This window comes from Dama dama, chromosome 5, assembly GCF_033118175.1.
Source record: "Dama dama isolate Ldn47 chromosome 5, ASM3311817v1, whole genome shotgun sequence".
Taxonomy (NCBI): domain Eukaryota; kingdom Metazoa; phylum Chordata; class Mammalia; order Artiodactyla; family Cervidae; genus Dama; species Dama dama.
The window spans coordinates 42,511,805-42,530,714 of record NC_083685.1 but is presented as its reverse complement, the minus strand read 5'-3'; the positions used below and the strand labels follow the sequence as shown (position 1 = coordinate 42,530,714).

Here is an 18,910-nt window from a genome sequence, read left to right as displayed (position 1 = left end):
AATGGTTTACCTTGGAAACGAACCAAGATCATTGTGTAGTTTTGGAGATTGCACCCAAGTACTGTATTTTGGACTCTTTTGTTGACTGTGAGGGCTTCTGCATTTCTTATCAGGGATTCTTGCCCAGAGTAGTAGATATGATGGTCATCTGAGGTAAATTCACCCATTCCAGTCCATTTTAGTTCACTGATTCCTAAAATGTGGATGTTCACTCTTGCCATCTCTTATCTGACCACTTACAGTTTACCTTGATTCATGGACCTAACAGTCCAGGTTCCTATGCAATATTGTTCTTCATAGCATAAGACTTTATTTTCACCACCAGACATATCCACAACTGGGAGTCATTTCTGCTTTGGCCCTGCCTCTTCTTTCCTTCTAGTGCTATTTCTCCACTCCTCTCTAGTAGCATATTGGACAGGGTCATGGCCTAAATGAGATCACTTAGGAGGATCTAAGTGCAGATTGGGAAAGAAGGAACCTGGACTGTGACCAACAGTGCCCTGATATTGCTAAAGCTGGCCTGCAAACCTGTGGTGTTTTTAGGTAACTAAATGAGATTTGAAACCTGTTTTCATATTCAGGTCTTTTGAGGTCACAGTTTTTGCAGTTACCATTTTGCTGCATACTTGGGATTAAATTTTTTTCACTTCGCCTATAGATCTTGATATTATGTTATGCCACAGACATACTTCAATAATACCTCTTGTAAATGATTGGGCTTAAGGTAAGAGGCAATGTGATTTAGTTGAGAGAACATTTTGATAAAAAGCTTGAGTATGAAACTCATTTTTTCTGTCAGTCACTGTCTGACCTTAGGAACATTAACTTTTCTGAGTCTTAATTTCTTTATCTATAAGATGAGAATAACTACTACTTTGCAGCATTGAAGTTATAATAGAAGTGAAAGTCACTCAGTCATGTCCAACCCCATGGACTATACGGTGCATGGAATTCTCCAGGTCAGAATACTGGAATGGGTAGCCTTTCCCTTCTCCAGGGGATCTTCCCAACCCAGGGATCAAACCCAGGTCTCCCACATTGCAGGCGGAATCTTTACCAGCTGAGCCACAAAGGAAGCCCAAGATTATAAAAAGGTGCAGTGGAAAACCCTCCTGGCTGATGTCCACTTGATCGTGGGCATCATCAACCAGTGAAGTTTCTGTATAAAGCGTGCTGACCAATGTCCAAGGCATTCTGCATGCTCTTGTCTAATCAACTTAGATACTCTAGTGTTGTCTGACACTGTCGGTATCAGTGTGATTGTTCCCAAACCAGGTTATGCCAGTTTCAGAAATACATAATTAATTAAACCAGTGATATGTGAGTAGAAAGGAAAAGTTATTGTTTCTTTTTAAATGGAATTGTATACTTTGGAGAATATGCTGTTGAATTAAGTCTAGATAAACAACTGTAAAATAGGGCGAATACTGTAAAAATCTAAAATAATTCTGTATTTGGATTGTTTGCCAAGTGCCTTTAAATTCTTGTACCACCGTAATGAAACCAAAAGTGGAAATAATTAGATGATATCATTATGGATGTGGCTTGTGTAAGAAAGACATTCAACATTAAAACACTCCAATCACTGTGCTCATAATTTAAAAGGAAAAAAATTATTTCAGAATTTTGTATATTCCAGGCAAAAAGCTCAGCCAAAATCCTTATCCTTCCTTAGCCCTCAGACCTCTTAAAAATCGGAGGAAGACTCTGGATCTTCTTCCCAGACGGGATAAATGTGAAGATCTGGGGTATAGTTCAGGGTGTTTGTGAACCTCCCCAAAGCCTCGCCGTGGGCCGGAGGAAGGGCCCTGGCCTCGGGTGCTCACTCTTCACTGACTTCTGTCTCCAGTCGAAGAACTGGATGACTTCCCAGTGTTGATTCTATTTTCTTAGTAGATGCAGCATTCATTTCTTTGTTTATAAATCATTTTGTGAAATTTTATCTGCACAGAAGGTAGTAATTCAGTTACCTTTTACAACTAGTTTTTCTATTATGTTTTGTAGGCATGACTAGGATTTTCTCTCACATGCACATGAATGTGAGCTGAAAATTATTCAGGACACCAGTGGACTAAGCAGTTCCCATTGGGGTTATAGAGAATGCCTGTTTCTTCTGTAGTTAGAGGAAATCGGTAGGAGATAATTTTACCTTAAACCTTGTAACATGTTATATACTGTGCCAGAAACTAGAGAGAACTTGGGTACAGTTTCATTTAAGTTCTGTGGCTAGGATAAAGTGCTCTTTCGCTGCCATGATGTCACACAGAAACTGGAAATGCCATCTATCTCCGTACCTCCTGACCGGCTGCGCTTAAATCATCCCCGATAGAGATGGACATTTCCGTTTTTAAAGATTTCCAGTGAAGAGATTATATAGCTTTACTTGGCAAGTGTTTGAAGTGTAATACCACCGTGAAACTTTCTGGAAAGCTTTATTTTATGTGTATCCTAAATCACTAATGATGTAGGGAATTCTCAATTATATTCCCTAATGAAGAGACATTTTCTCATAGATAATACAGAGTCAGATCATCCTCCTGGGTCTTTCCTTTATCCCTGCAGTGAAATATCCTGACAGAGAAATAAGGAGTTGCAGTGTACTGACAGGCAGGCTCTAGGAAGGTCTCAAGGGACAGAGCTGGTGAAATCACTTTTCTCCCCAACCTTTAATACCTTCTAAACTTTCATTCAGGAGTGAAACTTAAAGGAAGTGCTTAACTAAAAAATTACCTTTTCTTGGGTTCTTCAAGTCCTTTGGAGAAAGTAGCAGACTATAAGTACATTTTTTTAAATCTTTATCTAAAATACATTTTCTAACTGCTAAGTTCCCTATGAAAATTTAGCCATAAATCTGCAAATATTTATTAAATTCCTATGTGTAAAGTCCTTTGGCACATACGGTAGAAACTAAAAACAATCCCCTTTTTTTAAAGTTTCCATTATTATTGGGGGCACGTGTGTGTATACTTGTATGCATATATACACATATATAAACCACCCATTAGAATTGCAATACACAATTGCTAAATGTCTTCTACATAAAATAAGTATTAACACATTGACTTGAGAAGAGAACCATCTGGATTAAAGTGAACCAGGAAGGAGACATAGAAAGAAGTAGGGCAAGGGTGGAATCTTAAAGAATAGGCAGGATTTTCATGGGAAATCCGCAAAAGAGGATACAGAAAATGACATGAACATGAGCTTAGAGATGGCACATATGTGTTTTGTTGGCGAGACAGTGAGAACTGATTGAAGTGGAAGGTTCCTATTGAAGAGAAGATTGGAAAGATAAATTCCACAAAGTTCTGGGAGAATCTGAATGCCCTTCTCAGGAATTTGCACTGTTTTGTCCAGTAGCAGAGAACCACTGAAAGTTACTGCTCGAGGAAGCCAATTATTAAAGTCATGCTTTAGAAGGAGAAATACTCAGTGGTGGGTGCATTACGGAAAAGTACACTGTTAATTGGGTACCTCTGTATGCACTGATGGATGCCTTGCATACAGTTTTTCACCTGATACTGAGAAGCCCAAGCGGTTGGCAGCTGCAGTAAATCTAAAAATTAAGTTATAATTGTTGTGATGGTCACACTGAATAGAAATGAACAATAGATGCAAGAAATACTGCACAGGAGAATCTGCTGGGGGCGAACTAGATGTTGCATTCAAGAGAAAGCAAGAAGTAGTATCAGCTTTACAGGTTTTAACCCAGGCAGTGATGTAGTCAGTGTAAAGACTGAGTAGGAAGATGAGAAGTAGGTTGTATCTCAGCAGTGAGAGAGAGAGAATGTAGATTGGCAGCATAGTGCAAAAAGTTTGATGTTAGTCATGTTAAATTTGAGTATAGGACTGAAGCTTTGGGAAGAAATCAGAAGTAAAAATATAATTTGTCAGGTTTCCAGAGAAGTATCTATACTCCTTAAAATACCCAGTACACACACAAACATCCTCTTTTACTTACCCATCTAACCAACACTCAGCCGTTGCCTGCCGTGGTGCACAGTACAGGGGAGAGGCTGAGAGCACAGACTGGAACCAAAGGGCCTGGTTTTCCAATCCTGACTCTCAGCTGACTAGCTCTGTGACTCCAGGCAAGTTACTTAACTTGATTTGTAAATTCCTCTGCGTCTAAATTGTCTTGTGTGTAAAAATGGGGATCTCACAGGGTTATTATGAAAGCTAAAGAAGTTTATATAAAGCACTTAGAATTCAGTTCAGTCGCTCAGTCGTGTCCGACTCTTTGCGACCCCATGGGCTGCAGCACGCCAGGCCTCCCTGTCCCTCACCAACTCCTGGAGTTTACAAAACTCATGTCCATTGAGTCAGTGATGCCATCCAACCATCTCATCCTCTGTTGTCCCCTTCTCCTCCCGCCTTCAATCTTTCCCAGAATCAGGGTCTCTTTTAAAATAAGTCAGTTCTTTGCATCAGGTGACCAAAGTATTGTAGTTTCAGCTTCAACATCAGTCCTTCCAGTGAATATTCAGGACCAATTTCCTTTAGGATGGACTGCTTGGATCTCCTTGCAGTCCAAGGGACTCTCAAGAGTCTTCTCCAACACCACAGTTCAAAAGCATCAATTCTTCGGCACCCAGCTTTCTGTGTAATCCAACTCTCACATCCATACATGACTACTGGAAGAACCATAGCCTTGACTAGATGGACCTTTGTTGGCAAAGTAACGTCTCTGCTTTTTAATATGCTGTCTAGGTTGGTCATAACTTTTCTTCCAAGGAGTAAACGTCTTTTACTTTCATGGCTTCAGTCACTATCTTCAGTGATTTTCGAGCCCAGAAAAATAGTCTGCCACTGTTTCCACTGTTTCCCCATCTGTTTGCCATGAAGTGATGGAACCGGATGCCATGATCTTCATTTTCTGAATGTTGAGCTTTAAGCCAACTTTTTTACTCTCCTCTTTCACTTTCATCAAGAGGCTCTTTAGTTCTTCTTCACTTTCTGCCATAAGGGTGGTGTCACCTGCATATCTGAGGTTATTGATATTTCTCCCAGCAATCTTGATTCCAGCTTGTGCTTCATCCAGCACTGCGTTTCTCATGATGTACTCTGCATGTAAGTTAAATAAACAGAGTGACAATATACAGCCTTGACATAGTCCTTTCCCGATTTGGAACCAGTTGTTGATCCATGTCCGGTTCTAACTGTTGCTTCCTGACCTGCATACAGATTTCTCAAGAGGCAGGTCAGGTGGTCTGGTATTCGCATCTCTTGAAGAATTTTCCACAGTTTGTTGTGATGCACACAGTCAAAGGCTTTGGCATAGTCAATAAAGCAGAAATAGTTGTTTTGCCTGGAACTCTCTTGCTTTTTCAATGATCCAACAGATGTTGGCAATTTGATCTCTGGTTCCTCTGCCTTTTCTAAATCCAGCTTAAACATTTGGAGGTTCAAAGTTCACATATTGTTGAAGCCTGGCTTGGAGAATTTTCAGCATTACTTTATTAGTGTGTGAGATGAGTGCAATTGTGTGGTGGTTTGAGCTCCTTTGGCATTGCCTTTCTTTGGGACTGGAATGGAAACTGACCTTTTTGGTTTAGAGTAGTGCTGTACTAAGTCACTCAGTCATGTCTGACTCTCTGACCCATGGACTGTAGCCTGCCAGGCTCCTCGATCCATTGGATTCTCCAGGCAAGAATGCTGGAGTGCGTTGTCATGCCCTCCTACAGGGGATCTTCACAACCCAGGGATCAAACCCATGTCTATTATATCTCCTGCATTGGCAGGTGGGTTTTTTCTACCACTAGCACCACCACACAGGGTAGGCACTAGGGGAGTGTTTGCTATTATTACTGCCATTACCATCATCTCCACTTTCTTGGTGGAGAGCAGTGTTGCTTACTGTCCAGTGGAGGTGACTGCTTGATACACAATAGAATAGATATTTACACAGATGAAAAGTAACTTAAAGTTAGTGATTTGTTCAAGATGGAGGGAATATATGTGTATCTATGGCTGATTCATGTTGTTATATGGCAGAAACTAACCCAACATTGTAAAGCAGTTATCCTCTGATTAAAAATAAATGCATTTTTTAAAAAGTTAATAATTTGTATCATTGTGATCCTAAATTTTATGGGAAATTATTGCTATCTAATAGTAATTATTAGAAATTATTTGTATTATTCAAATACATTGTCACAGGTAAGCAAATAGCATAGGTATCAAATTACGCCATAGGTGTTGTCCGAAAAGGTATTGTATAAACTGAGTGTTGGCCAGCTTTATAAATATGATCACTGTATCGTCTTCCTCTCCATAGTACTCAGAGGTTATTTCTCATTAGCACTAATGTGCATACCTTTTAATTACATTCAGCCCAGAAGGCTGGCCACATTAGTCATTTTCCTTTTCTTTGTTATGGTGAGGAGTAATAGTGATTTAACCCATGCCTCTTACATCTAACCTGCATTGGCAGGTGAGTTCTTCACCACTAGTGCCACCTGGGAAGCCCTTAAGCTACACAAGATACTTTTAAGCACAACAATTTATCCTACCTTATTGTCATATGTGTGCATGCATGCTCAGTCGTAGCCAGCTCTTTGTGCCCCCGTGGACTGTAGCCCGCCAGGCTCCTCTGTCTGTGGAAATTCCCCGGCAGGAACACTGGGGCAGGCTGCCCTTTCCTCTTTCAGGGGATCTTCCTGAGCCAGGGATCAAGCCGGCGTCTCCTGTGTCTCCTGCCTTGGCGGGTGGATTCTTTACCACTAGCGCCACCTGGTATTGTTATCACAAAAATTAGCTAAGGTGAAACGCCTGAGTTTGTCTGTCTTGCACTCAGTCACCAGTACTCAGGCTCCTCGTTGTCGGTGACCTGACCTGTACTGATGAAGCCACTGAGTAGGAATAAGCCATTTCCCATTAGTCTGTAAGTTCTGTTATGGCACCATCCATGTGTTTACTACCACATGCTTGCACTTGGCCATAAAGAGTGTTCAGTAGATATTTGTGAAATTGATTTGTGGACATTTTTTGTTATATGTATTTATAACAAATAGCTTGCTGATTTTAACAACTATCCATTCAAATATAGGACACTTGCAGGACATACTAGGTTTTTAGGCTCACTTTGAAAAAAAAATCAAAGCTGATAACTGGAAGTGTTAATCTACTGATTTACTTTAGAAGCAGAAGTAAGGTCAGAGGATAAAAACCAGTCCTGGATGAACTATTTTAATACTCAGAGATTAATTTGATCTCGTAAAAGTTATTTTAAAGTCTCTATTGTATCTGCTTCTAATCTGGGACTCTTGAGATTATCTTTGGCTAAAGGCAATACAATGCTTATATGTTGAACAGCAACCAAAAAAGATGACACTTATGTGCATAATTCTATCTAATAAAGCATAAAGGATATGAATGCATAAGATAAAGCAAATAACAACCAAAACTTATCTTTTAATACTGAATATACTACACTGAAATGGTGTTTGGAGTGATTAACATTACCTTAAATTTCCAAGAATTGAGCCTAAAAAGTGCTATATATGAACATTAAAAACAACAAATACTGTATGTTTAATATGAATAAACTTTTATTTTAATGCCAGATAATATCTCAAGATAGTGATATTAAGGATACTTTGGCACTTTTGAAATATGTGAGGGGAGGTTTGGTTTTTTTATTGTGGTAAAATATACCTAATTTAAAATGGACAATTTTAACCTTTATTTAAATTGTAAAATTTACTGTCTCAATCTGTTTTAAGTGAACAGTTCAGTAGTGTTAAGTGTATTCTTGCTGTTGTACTACCACTCTCCAGAATATATGTGTATTTTTCAAAGAAATGAGTCATTCCAGATATAGCCTATTAGTGCAACTTTTATTTTGCACACAAAATATTTTTTGTTCAGAACATGAACATGTACCTCACTAGTAAATATTCTATTTCATTAGGTTTTTGAACAGTTATATTAATGGTTTTTTCTTCTTTTCTTTTTCCTCTCTCTTGATTAATAGGAGTGAGCTGAGTCGACAGAAACTTCATACCCAGGAGCTGCTTTCTCAGCTGGAAATGGCAAATGAAAAGGTAGTTGAGGTAAGATAATGACTCTCCTGGGAAGTGCATGTTATAGAACCTTTCCTGAGCCAAGTCCAGATTAATTCTCTACTTGGAAATGACCATGCGGATGTGAGTATTGCTTGCAGAAATCATACATAACACTAAAAGTCCACACATAATATAATGTGAATAAAAGCTTTGGAAGTCAGTGATTCATCATATTTAAATGACAAAGACAGAGCTCCTATTTCAATTTCACCAGCATAGCTTGTGCTGTTTCGGAAGTGTTAGGATCCTCTTTATTTCTGTGCATGTCTAAGCTTTCTGTTTTTTTAACCCAATTCCTCTAATTTTGTTTTAATCCATCAGAAAAGACATGTAGGAAATACTTTTGCCTACTGGAATATATGAAGGCATTCCTTTACATTAATGCTTTAGAACTAAAGTTAACAAGGGTTTATCATTGTTTTCTTTGAAGAAAACGGGTTAAACAATTTCTGGATTATGATTAGAACTATCTAGAACTCTACTTCTTTATTTGATGTTTTAACTTCTAACATATTTCTTGGAGTTTCATTAATAGGCTGTATGGCCGACTAGCTCCCTGTGGCCTTCCATAGGAGCCATAGTGAAGTCATTGCTCTTCAGTGTTATAGCATTATAAATTGACACGAGAAATTTAGAAAACAATTAGACCATAGCCATTAAAATACTCTTTGATGTAGCTCCCCCTTCCAGGAATCTGTCCTAAGGAAATAATTTAAAATATGAAAAAAATTTTAAAGGAAAATATTCAACACGGTAATGTTAATTTTGGGGCAAGATCAAAAGCAACTAAAATGATCAGTTAAAAAAAGAACAGTTGCATATATTATGATTTATCTAATCTGGACTCTGCCTTCACCATTATGGTAGCAGCACAGAAATATGTACCTTATATATCATCTGATTGTAACTATGAAAATGATTGTTATAGAGGATGGCAGTTTTTCCTCAGGTTTTCTCTAATGTTAATGATGTGTCTCTTAAATTTAAGACTACATATTTAAACATCTTGGTAAATTGGAGCAGCTAATAGAGTTCTCGTCATACAATTTAATTTTGCTTTTGGGCACAATAAGAAATAGAATAAGCACATTTTAACAGGATATTGTTATTTCAGTATTTTGTATTACTAGGCATGACATTCACTCTTATCACTTACTTGTATGTTGGGACACAGGAACTATCTAGTTCAAAAAAACTATATAATAATTCTGTGTGTGCACAGACTTTTTTTTTTTTTTTAGGCTAGTAAGCGTGGAGAAGGCTAATACATTTTTTAATTGATAGATTGCTTGCACTTGTCTGCATGACACCGTGTTGTGACAGATGGACGGTCGTGATGCTTGTGTAGTTGCCTGAGGCTGCTCTAACAGAGGAAGAAAGGCTGGGGTGACTCGGTCAGCAGATACTGACTGTCTCACAGTTCTGGAGGCCGGAAGTCCAGATTCAGGAAGACAGCAGCTCTGGTTCCTTCTGACTCCCCAGGGGACAGTCTGTTGAGGCCTCGCTCCTCACTCCCAGTGGCCTTAGGCATTCCTTGTCTTGCCGATGGTATTTTCCTGTGTTTTTCCGTTTGTACATGTCAGTCTGTATGGCCGAATTTCCCCTTCTTACGAAGACACCGGTCATACTGGATCAGAACCCACCCTGATGACCTCATCTTAACTTAGTTATCAACAAAGAACCTACTCCAAGTAAGGTCACATCCATAGCCGAGGGGATAAGGGCTTCAGGGTGTTTCTTTAAATATAACGCAACCCCTACTGGTGCCTTAATAACTCCATTGACTCTGATACGCTCTGATGTATGCAGATGTATTGGGAAACTTGGAAAAGATTTCTTCTTCTTTTATTACTGTTGTTTGTTGTTGTATTAGTCACTAAATTGTGCCTGACCCTCCAGGCTCCTCTGTCCATGGGATGTTCTAGACAAGAATACTGGAGTGGGTTGGTATTTTCTTCTCCAGAGAATCTTCCGGACCCAGGGATTAAACCCACGTCTCCTGCATTGCAGGCAGTTTCTTTACCACTGAGCCACCAGGGAAGCCCCACCTTCTCTTTTTTAAATAATACTTTCAGCACATAAATCATTTAAGATAAGTCTGAATAGTGCAAGTGTTAGTTGCTCAGTCGTGTCTGACTCTTTGTGACCCCATTGACTGTAGCCCACCAGGCTCCTCTGTCCATGGGATTCTCTAGGCTAAATACTGGAGTGGGTTGCCATTCCCTTCTCCAAGGGATCTTCCTGACCCAGGGATCAAACCTGAGTCTCCTGCATTGCAGGCAGATTCTTTACTGCTGAGCCACCAGGGAAGCCCTAAGATAAGTCTGATTCTGTAAAAGTCAGGGTTTCTGGAGTGAGTATTTTCTGCTCCTTGACTTCAATAATGTGTGCACAATGTCACCACTCCCCTGTAAGCTCTGCGAGCACAGCGGTTCCGAGTGCCGCAGCCAACAGTGTCAGCATCACCCGAGAACCTGACAAAAGTGCGGAGTCTCGGGCTCAGCCCGGCCCTCCTGACCCTCTGCTTGTGAGACCCAGGTCTGTGCTGTCACGCTCAGCAGTGACGGCAGAGCAGTTTTCTGGCATCTCAAACTGAACGTCCTCGTCTTCACTTCAGGTTCACTTTGCTTTGGATTTAATTCACTTTCTTTGGTGGTTTGTGACAGTGGAGGGTGGGGGGGAGCAGATTTAGTCATAATGTAAAACCGGCTTTGAACTTTGGCGTTCATAACTTGAAAAATATTAATTTGGAGATATATTGTCTTTGCATTTTGTAAGTGATAAAATGATATTCAGATTTTTGATTAATAATTCCATGAAACATCTCCATCCCACGTACAGTTTTCTAACTTGTCTTATATCTCCCCTTAATAGCATGAAAAGTTAATCCTAGAGCATCAGGAAAAATCCAACAGACTTCAGAGGCGACTGAGTGAAGCCGAACAGAGAGCTGCTTCGGCCTCCCAGCAGGTAGGAAGCATCCTCATTATGCCTGGGTGATGAGAGTCTGAGTAAGTCACAGATAAAAAAATTCCTTAACAGTTTCCAGAGAACTAGAATTTTACTTTTATTTGACTAAGCTACTTAAAATTAGTCTCTTTAATATTTGAGATTGAAAAAGTAAACTTGAGAAACAGAAATAAACATCACCTAAATCTAGAACTGCACTGTCCAATATGGATAGTTGTAGCCACTAGCAGCTGTTTAAATTTAAATCAATTAAATTGAAATCCTCACACTAGTCAGACTTCAGATGCTCAAAAGCTGCGTGAAGCCATGACTGTCATATTGGCCAGCATCATATAGAACAGCTCTCACGGTAAGCACTGCTCTAGAATTATGTTCTGCCTAAAAGTAGGCAGGTATTCACTGAGAGATTTGAAAGTGAATTACATTGCTTTGAATATAGTGTTCCAAATTGCACTAACTGTTTTTATTGCAGTTTTTAAATAGAAAAAAATTACCTAGCTTATAGGTTTAACTTCATTTAATGCACATTTGTATGTGACCATATAAATCTCAAATACCACATAAAAGTTGTCCAATGGGAAATAGAGTAGAAAATGCAGAACATCCATGAAATAATAAGGGGCAATTACTCATAATGCTCACATATCATATAAATGAAATGGGCCATTTGTTCTAAAGTAGGAGCAAATAGTCTCTCCTGTTAGGAACAAAATGAGAGGAGTTTAGTGATTATAAAGATAGGCTGGAAACAGATAATTTAGATAGAAACAAACCAAGTGTATTATTAATTATATTTGGTTATAAATTTACTGTTTTGATCAAAATTAACATTATTCTTAGATATTATTAATCTAATAACTAACATTATTGGATAATTTCATATATAGTAAAGCAATTAACCCTAAATACTCACGGAATTCAGTTTGTGATATTTATAGATTTTTTTTTTTTAATCTACTTCTGGTATGAGCATGGCATGGCTCTTAAAATCCAATCATAACTTGCCCTTCTGTTACCTTTCCTTCTTAAAAGTAATTATAGTTTTATCAGGTAAGTTTAATTTCTTATGAAATTATGGACTGATGAATGAGCTAATTATTTAAGAATTCATTTATTCATTTAGATTATAAGGTTACAGGAGCCGACATGTTCAGGGCAGTATCTTGAGTGGAAGTATTTTGGTGTCCGGCAAATAACCTCATACCATTAATTAGCCATGTGACCTTGGGCAGTTTCAACATCTCTAAGACTCAGTCTTTTCATGTTTAGGATAATAACACTTCCCTGATATAGTTACTGAAAGATCAAAGGAGTTAGCACATATAAAGCTCTTAGCATGGTCATTAAGTGGTAAATAGGTAATTAGATACATAGAAATTAAATTTCTACATCACAGTCTTTAAAGCTTCAAGTTTATCTTTTTTAAGGACTGTGGTAAAGAAAGTGAAAGTTGCTCAGTCATGTCTGACCCTTTGCAACCCCATGGACTATACAGTCCATGGCAGGCCAGAATACTGGAGTGCGTAGCTGTTCCCTTCTTCAAGGGATCTCCCCAACCCAGGGATGAAATCCAGGTCTCCTGCATTGCAGGCAGATTTTTTACCAGCTGAGCCACAAGGGAAACCCTGTGGTAAAGAAAATGCCTACTTAAAATCAGCTCCCTGGAGTTGGACAGTAACAAGGGTCCAGTTACAGAACCTTAATGATATAGTTCAATTGGCATATACTCCCATCCCCTTCCCAACAGCATTAAGCCTCAGCAGTCCACACTAATATTTCTCCTGTTATTTAAACTCTCCAATGGCAGAGATTCTCCTAATCTCTTTGTGAGCCTTTTTTAAAATGTTTTGTCAGTAACTGCCTTACAGATTTTTCCTTAAATTTTTTGTTCCTGCCATTCTGTTCTCATCTGAAGACAGAAAGTAATCATTTACCATTTTCCCCAAACACACAAAGGAATTCATTCCCTGAGGTTAGTATTTTTTTTTTCTATTTTAAAAGTATTCAACTCATAAACTTTGTTTCTAAGACATATATTCAGTTTTTTAAAATCTTTATCTTTGCCTTCTCTGAATCCTTTCTGACTTTCCCATATTCTTCCAGAAATTGGGAACTGCTGTTAGAAATAATATCCTGCTAAGGGCTTGATATTTAGTAAAGTAAAGGGGTTGAAAGATGATTGTTGTCTCTCACATGATGTCTTTACTCAGGCAGTCCAGCTCAGCCTCACTGGGCCTCACTGGCTCAGCACAAACCCTGCCCTGTAGTCATTCAGTCATGCTGGAAATGTGCTATTCTGATCAACAGTTTCTTATACGGCCTTCATCCACTTTGGATGATGGTTAGATGTTCTAAGTGTATCACTCTGAACTACTGAATGCCACATTGTGTTCTTTTCACTGTATCGGATTTTTAAAAACCAGTGTGGTGACACAAAACCTGGAAACTATGAAAATAAATTAATGTGACTATGTAAGATTTCAAATTTCTGCATGAAAGAGTAACGTCAGTGACAAACTGAGAAAAATAGTTGCTGCATATGATAAAAGGCTCATGTTCTGAACAGAGTGACTGATCAACAACAGCCAGAAAGAAGTGCTGCAGTGGAACAGAGTGTACAGAAGAGAAAAGACAGATGGAATAAAGTAGACTGTTCAGTAGGGGGAAAATGAAAGCTGTGTATAGTCCTTTATCATTCTTCAAAAAAAAGTGAAGCAATAATGTATGTGTATTCTCATATAGGATATTTTAAGAAATTTGTTTCGAGGCTGGAAGTGGTGGTTGTATCTGGAAAGAGGGGTGTGGAATGAAGGAGGGAGACGGGAAGACTTCCTTATGCTGTGCGCCCTTTTTACTGTTAGATGTTTTTCACCTTGTGTCTCTGTCATCAGTTCCAACTTCATATTTAAGGATTATTTTCGCAGTAGACTTATTGTGACCTGTCATCATCTTTTTATGATCAGCCCTGCACTGTGCTGGCTTGCGCTTAGTTTGTGTTCTGGTCTCTTTCCTGGTTAACGTTTACCTAGATGCCTTTCATCCATCCGTTAAATATGTTTTGGAATTGTCAGTATATCACTGAGCTATGGAAAGTCATACTCGACACACATATCTCTAGGGTAATCATTTTAAAGTCTCTAGAGTAAAAGAGAAATGAACACAAAAAATGACCTCTTACAAGAGGCCTTACAATAAAGTTATTTTCAGTAATTGTAAGTTGTGATGCATTACACTTCGTACTAGTCTAAGATTTCCCGTAGAAAAAGTTAACTTCTCACTGATTGTTCATTTCAATTGCAGCTCAGTGCAATTACAGTGCAGAGAAGAAAAGCAGCCTCCATGATGAATCTGGAAAATATGTAAAGTTATTCAGCGTTCACTCACAGAACCCTACAACTAGGGAAGCGGTTGACCAGAAGTGTATTAAAATGGTAAAACCTGCGTAGAGTGTCATTTTGCACAAGCGTTTTCCATTCTCTTTGGAGGGTTATTGGAAAACAGAAGAGTGACAGCTTCCTGTAAGTAAAGAAAAGATAATCCGATATTGAGCTTCAGTGGAGAATAAAGCCAGCTGGGAAGAACGCATTGCCTTCATCAACGTGTCTATTTTTTAATTTCTCCTTTTTCCCTTGGAAAAGCATCATAATTTTCAAACTATGCTAATCATGAGAAAGAGTTTTTTAAAAATGCAAGAATTTTAGTATTTCAGCCTTCAGGATTTGAGAATTTCACATCTGTTACTCATAACTCATTTTTAAAGTTCCCAAGTATCTGTTTTATTATGAACTCACATGTAATAAATTATGTACTTCCTAAAATGATGCTGTCATGTACTTTAATGTATAATTGTAGTGATTCATTTTTACCTTATGTGATTTTCAGTATTTATCAAATATTGATATTTAAGAATTTGGGAAGGTTCTCGTTTGTCTGGGGTTTTGGGTTTTGAGGTGTTCTTCTTTTGTTTTGTTTTCGCTATTACTCAAAGCAGTAGGGATCAAAGGGCATCCTAAGTTCTGAGATCGCGTAGTACTGACCTGTTGCCACCCTGTTGATTTTCATAGACCCATTGTAGTCAGTCACCCTCTGCTGCTAGTTTGAACGTGGTGCTCCCTGCTTTCTGTGATCGGCGTAGGTGGGTTTGCTCCCAGACAGAAAGTTAGGAGACCATTGTGGTAGTCCAGAGACAATGAGGTGGCATGAGAACATGCATGTGTAAATGTCCAACCAGCAGTCAGAAGTTTAGGACTGGTGCCAACAAATTGAGGTAGTCATGGGGTCTTTGGCCTGGAGCTAAGACTTGAAACCACGAGGGTAGAGGCTGGCCTCGAGGCCCTGTGTGATGTACTGTCAGTGCCTCTTCCCCTCCATTGCTTGTGCTCTGTCCTGACGATGCCCTTCTGTCCCTCCCATCATTACATTATCCTCCTTCCCCACACAGGGTCTCTGCTCACACTTGGCCATTTGCACATCCTTCAAGTGTGCAGCTCCCCACAAACCTGCCTCGTTCTGCCTTCCCCAGACTCAGTAGGGTGCCTTTGTTGCATTGCTCTTAATCTATGCTCTGTTTTTTCCTGTGGAGCACTTAACAAAATCTGTAACTCTTTTTGAAGCTTTTTACTTTAATATTATCTCCTCCCCAACAGACTGCAAGCTCCTTGAGAGCAGAACTGTCTGTCACTCATCATTGTATCCTCAGCACTCAGCATGGCTCCCGGAGCACGGAACGTGTTCAGAGCTGTCTGCTTAAAAACTGAAAAAGAGTCTTAGAGGAGAGACCTTAGAAAATGTCTTTGTTGGTTGAATGATTTCAGGAAGAAATGTCATTGGAGGAGACTGATTAGGAGCAGTGAGAGACTGGTAACCAAGAGAATCCAGTATGATAAAAACTAAAGGATGGATGGACTCTAGACAGGAGGGAGCAAATGGTTGGTAGTGTCAGATGCAATAGTGAGACTAAATTAATACAGACATGACAGTTAAATGGCAGGTAGGCGCTCAGCTTATTTCCATTTCTTAAAAGATTTTTCATTTGAATCTCTAAATTCCCTCCTGTGTCATTCACAGACTGGTTTTTATGTTATAAGAGTTATGTTCATATTTATATTTAGAATATGATGTTTATTTTTTAAACTTTTAATCAGAGAAAATGTTAGAATTGTATCTGACGAAAAAATGAGACTGTAGGAGAAAACACCTCAGAAACTAGCAATCTAGACAAATGAAATATAAGTAGTAGTATCTTTTTCTAAAAAGACAATATAACTTTCCAGACTTTTTTCTTCAAGATAAAATCTTTCAGCATAAGCACTTTCTCCAAACTTTGGGCCAAAGGTAAATGTAAAATGTACTCTTCACATTTTAATCCTAATGACCCCACTGCAGTTGGCAGTCTTTCTTAAAGGCTTAGATATTCTGCAAGGAAAGGATATGGTACTAAAATGCAGTAAATGGCCTTTCTGATCTCTGTTCAATTTGAACAGACTTAAGCTATGTTTCGCAACAAAACTGAACATGTATGGTGTGTTTTCTTCCAGAAAAGTCTGTTTGGTAATGATTTTTAATTTAAAAATGTGGTATTGTTTTTGACATTCCTCATATTGGTCAGCCTTGACTTCACAGATAGTAAGTATCATTTACTCTGTGAACTTTATTTTAGGAGACAGGGGAAATGAATAGGAAAGAGAGAAAAGAAATGGCATAAATCTGAAATTGGGGCTAACATAGCTAGTTCATTTTATTTATTCATGTTTCTTTCTCGTGTCTCCCTGAGAAAGAAAAGAGATATGATTACCTCTTCTTCACTCTGTATACAAATATGCAAATTCGGGGCAGCCAACAATCTTGTAATTTCTCCTCTGGTGTGAGAACTGTGGGCGAACATTAGTAACAATTCAGTCATTCGTTTATTCAGCAAATATGAATATTTCATAGCTGCACAGCCTGCCAAGCCAACTCTCAGACAAACCAGGGAAGACTGAAAAAAAAACACTTTTAAACATTTTATTATAAATTCTGTTCTTTAACCATAATGTGTTTTATCAATTTTCTCAAAATAAATCTGTAATGAGCTTTTTTTATAAACCCTTTAATCAAAAATAATGACTAATTTTTTTAGCTTACTTAAAAATGTGTCTATACATCGAGAAATGTATACAGAGGGGAGATGGCCCCTGTGGCGCCCAAGTGCTGCCTATGAAATCCGTCCCCTACCAACTCTTCCTTTTTCTTTTTTGGCTGTCCCGTGCAGCATGCAGGATCCCCAACCCAGGGTGGGATCCCCAACCCAGGGTGGGGCCCATGGTCCCTGCAGTGGAAGCGTGGCGTCTTAACCTATGAAATCTGTCCCCTACCAACTCTTCCTTTTTCTTTTTTGGCTGTCTGGTGCAGCATGCAGGATCCCCAACCCAGGGTGGGATCCCCAACCCAGGGTGGGGCCCATGGTCCCTGCAGTGGAGGCGTGGAGTCTTAACCACTAGACTGCCAGAGAAGTCCCCCTGCCAGCTCTTAAAGCTTAAAAAAAAAGTGTGGCTTTTGTGACAGTATTAGTGTTCCTAGTATTTATGGAAGGAAGAACTAAGTAAATATATGTTTACTTAGATAACAAAAATCATAGAATGGAAAGATGTTTTTAAAGTAATTCTTTAAACACTGGCACCCACCCAACTATAATACCAAGAAAAAAATCTACACTGAGTGGTTTTCTAGCCCAAGAGTTCACCACAAAAATTCCCATGTGCCCCCATGTTCCCGTAGATGCTCTGAACACCCTCACTCTAACCTACTCTTGTTTCTTCCCCTCGGAAAGTATATTGGAATGTAAGCAAATGAGAAACACATCATAGACATAACTTTGAATCTGCTCTGGTTTATTCCATTTTAAATACAAGTTCTTAAAGTTCAGTCCTCCATTTTTTAGTAACACATTAGCGGTGTTATGCGCACAGCTGTTGAAGCTCACTGGGCCAGGTGGCAGGTTCCCCCGATCAAACTTCCCAGCAGCGCTGACCGCGAGAAGGCTCTGACCTGAAATGTGTCTCCTGCCATAGTTCTACCTTGTGCAGCAGAGTACATACGCCTCAACCATCTTCCATGTGGCGGATCTTCAGCCTTTGGAAAATAACTCTCATGTTCTCCTCGCACTTAGTAGGCATCTGCATTTCCTCAGAGAATGCGGTTTTGAGTCCCTGCGCCAGCCAGTCACTGATCTCGGAAGACATCTGTCGTCCTTCACCCGTTCGTTAGGTACCGTGAGCACCTTACTTCGACCAGGCGTGCTTAGGATGCGTCAGTCTTATGCCCAGAGCCAAACGTTATGTTCAAGGTATGGACTACTAATTACCTTGTTTGGGGTGATGACTGAGAGTGGTGGGGAGAGGGTGAGTGATACCTGCCGAAGTGGGGGTTAGGGGACAGCTTTTTAGAATCTCCAGGGGATGGCTGTGGTTTCACAGTACATACCCCTCCCCTTTGAGAAGAGATCTGGAAGCCTGCTCTGAGAGTTACTGTAGCTAGTGATTTGGGAAAATGTTCTTATGATTTCTCATTCATATTTAGGATGTGAAAAAAGTGGGAATCACAGTGTTCTGGTGTCTACCTACTTCGGTTAATGCAACTTAAAATCATGTTAGCTTTTTTTAGAAGTTGAATGACACTGTTAGAAAGTCGTCGAGCGTACTGTTGACTGAACTCCTGAGTCTCTTCCCAGGGTTTTGTTGCTTAGCCAGATCTTTGCCCCAGAAGCCAAACTGGTCCTCTATCCCTTTTAAGTTTCATTATATTACTACAGCATGCTGAGATCATCTTACCTCCTCATTCTGCCATCCAGTTTGTTACCTATAAGCACAGGAACTGCATCTGTTTAATTTTGT

The 18,910-nt window shown here is 39.2% G+C and overlaps 1 protein-coding gene across 3 annotated transcripts in view; it reads left to right on the top strand.

Annotated features, from left to right (window-relative positions):
- The window catches only part of SCLT1 (sodium channel and clathrin linker 1), a 232,551-nt gene extending 217,701 nt beyond the window's left edge, over positions 1–14,850 (top strand). For 2 of the 3 annotated variants that reach the window (XM_061142351.1, XM_061142350.1), the window contains 3 exons: positions 7,979–8,057; positions 10,944–11,039; positions 14,340–14,850. In XM_061142351.1, coding sequence (XP_060998334.1) covers positions 7,979–8,057; positions 10,944–11,039; positions 14,340–14,402 — 238 coding nt within the window. In that variant the 3' untranslated portion in view covers positions 14,403–14,850. The remainder of the gene's footprint in view (positions 1–7,978; positions 8,058–10,943; positions 11,040–14,339) is intronic. The other variant, XM_061142349.1, reaches the window with a different exon arrangement.
- The last annotated feature ends 4,060 nt before the right edge of the window (positions 14,851–18,910 follow it).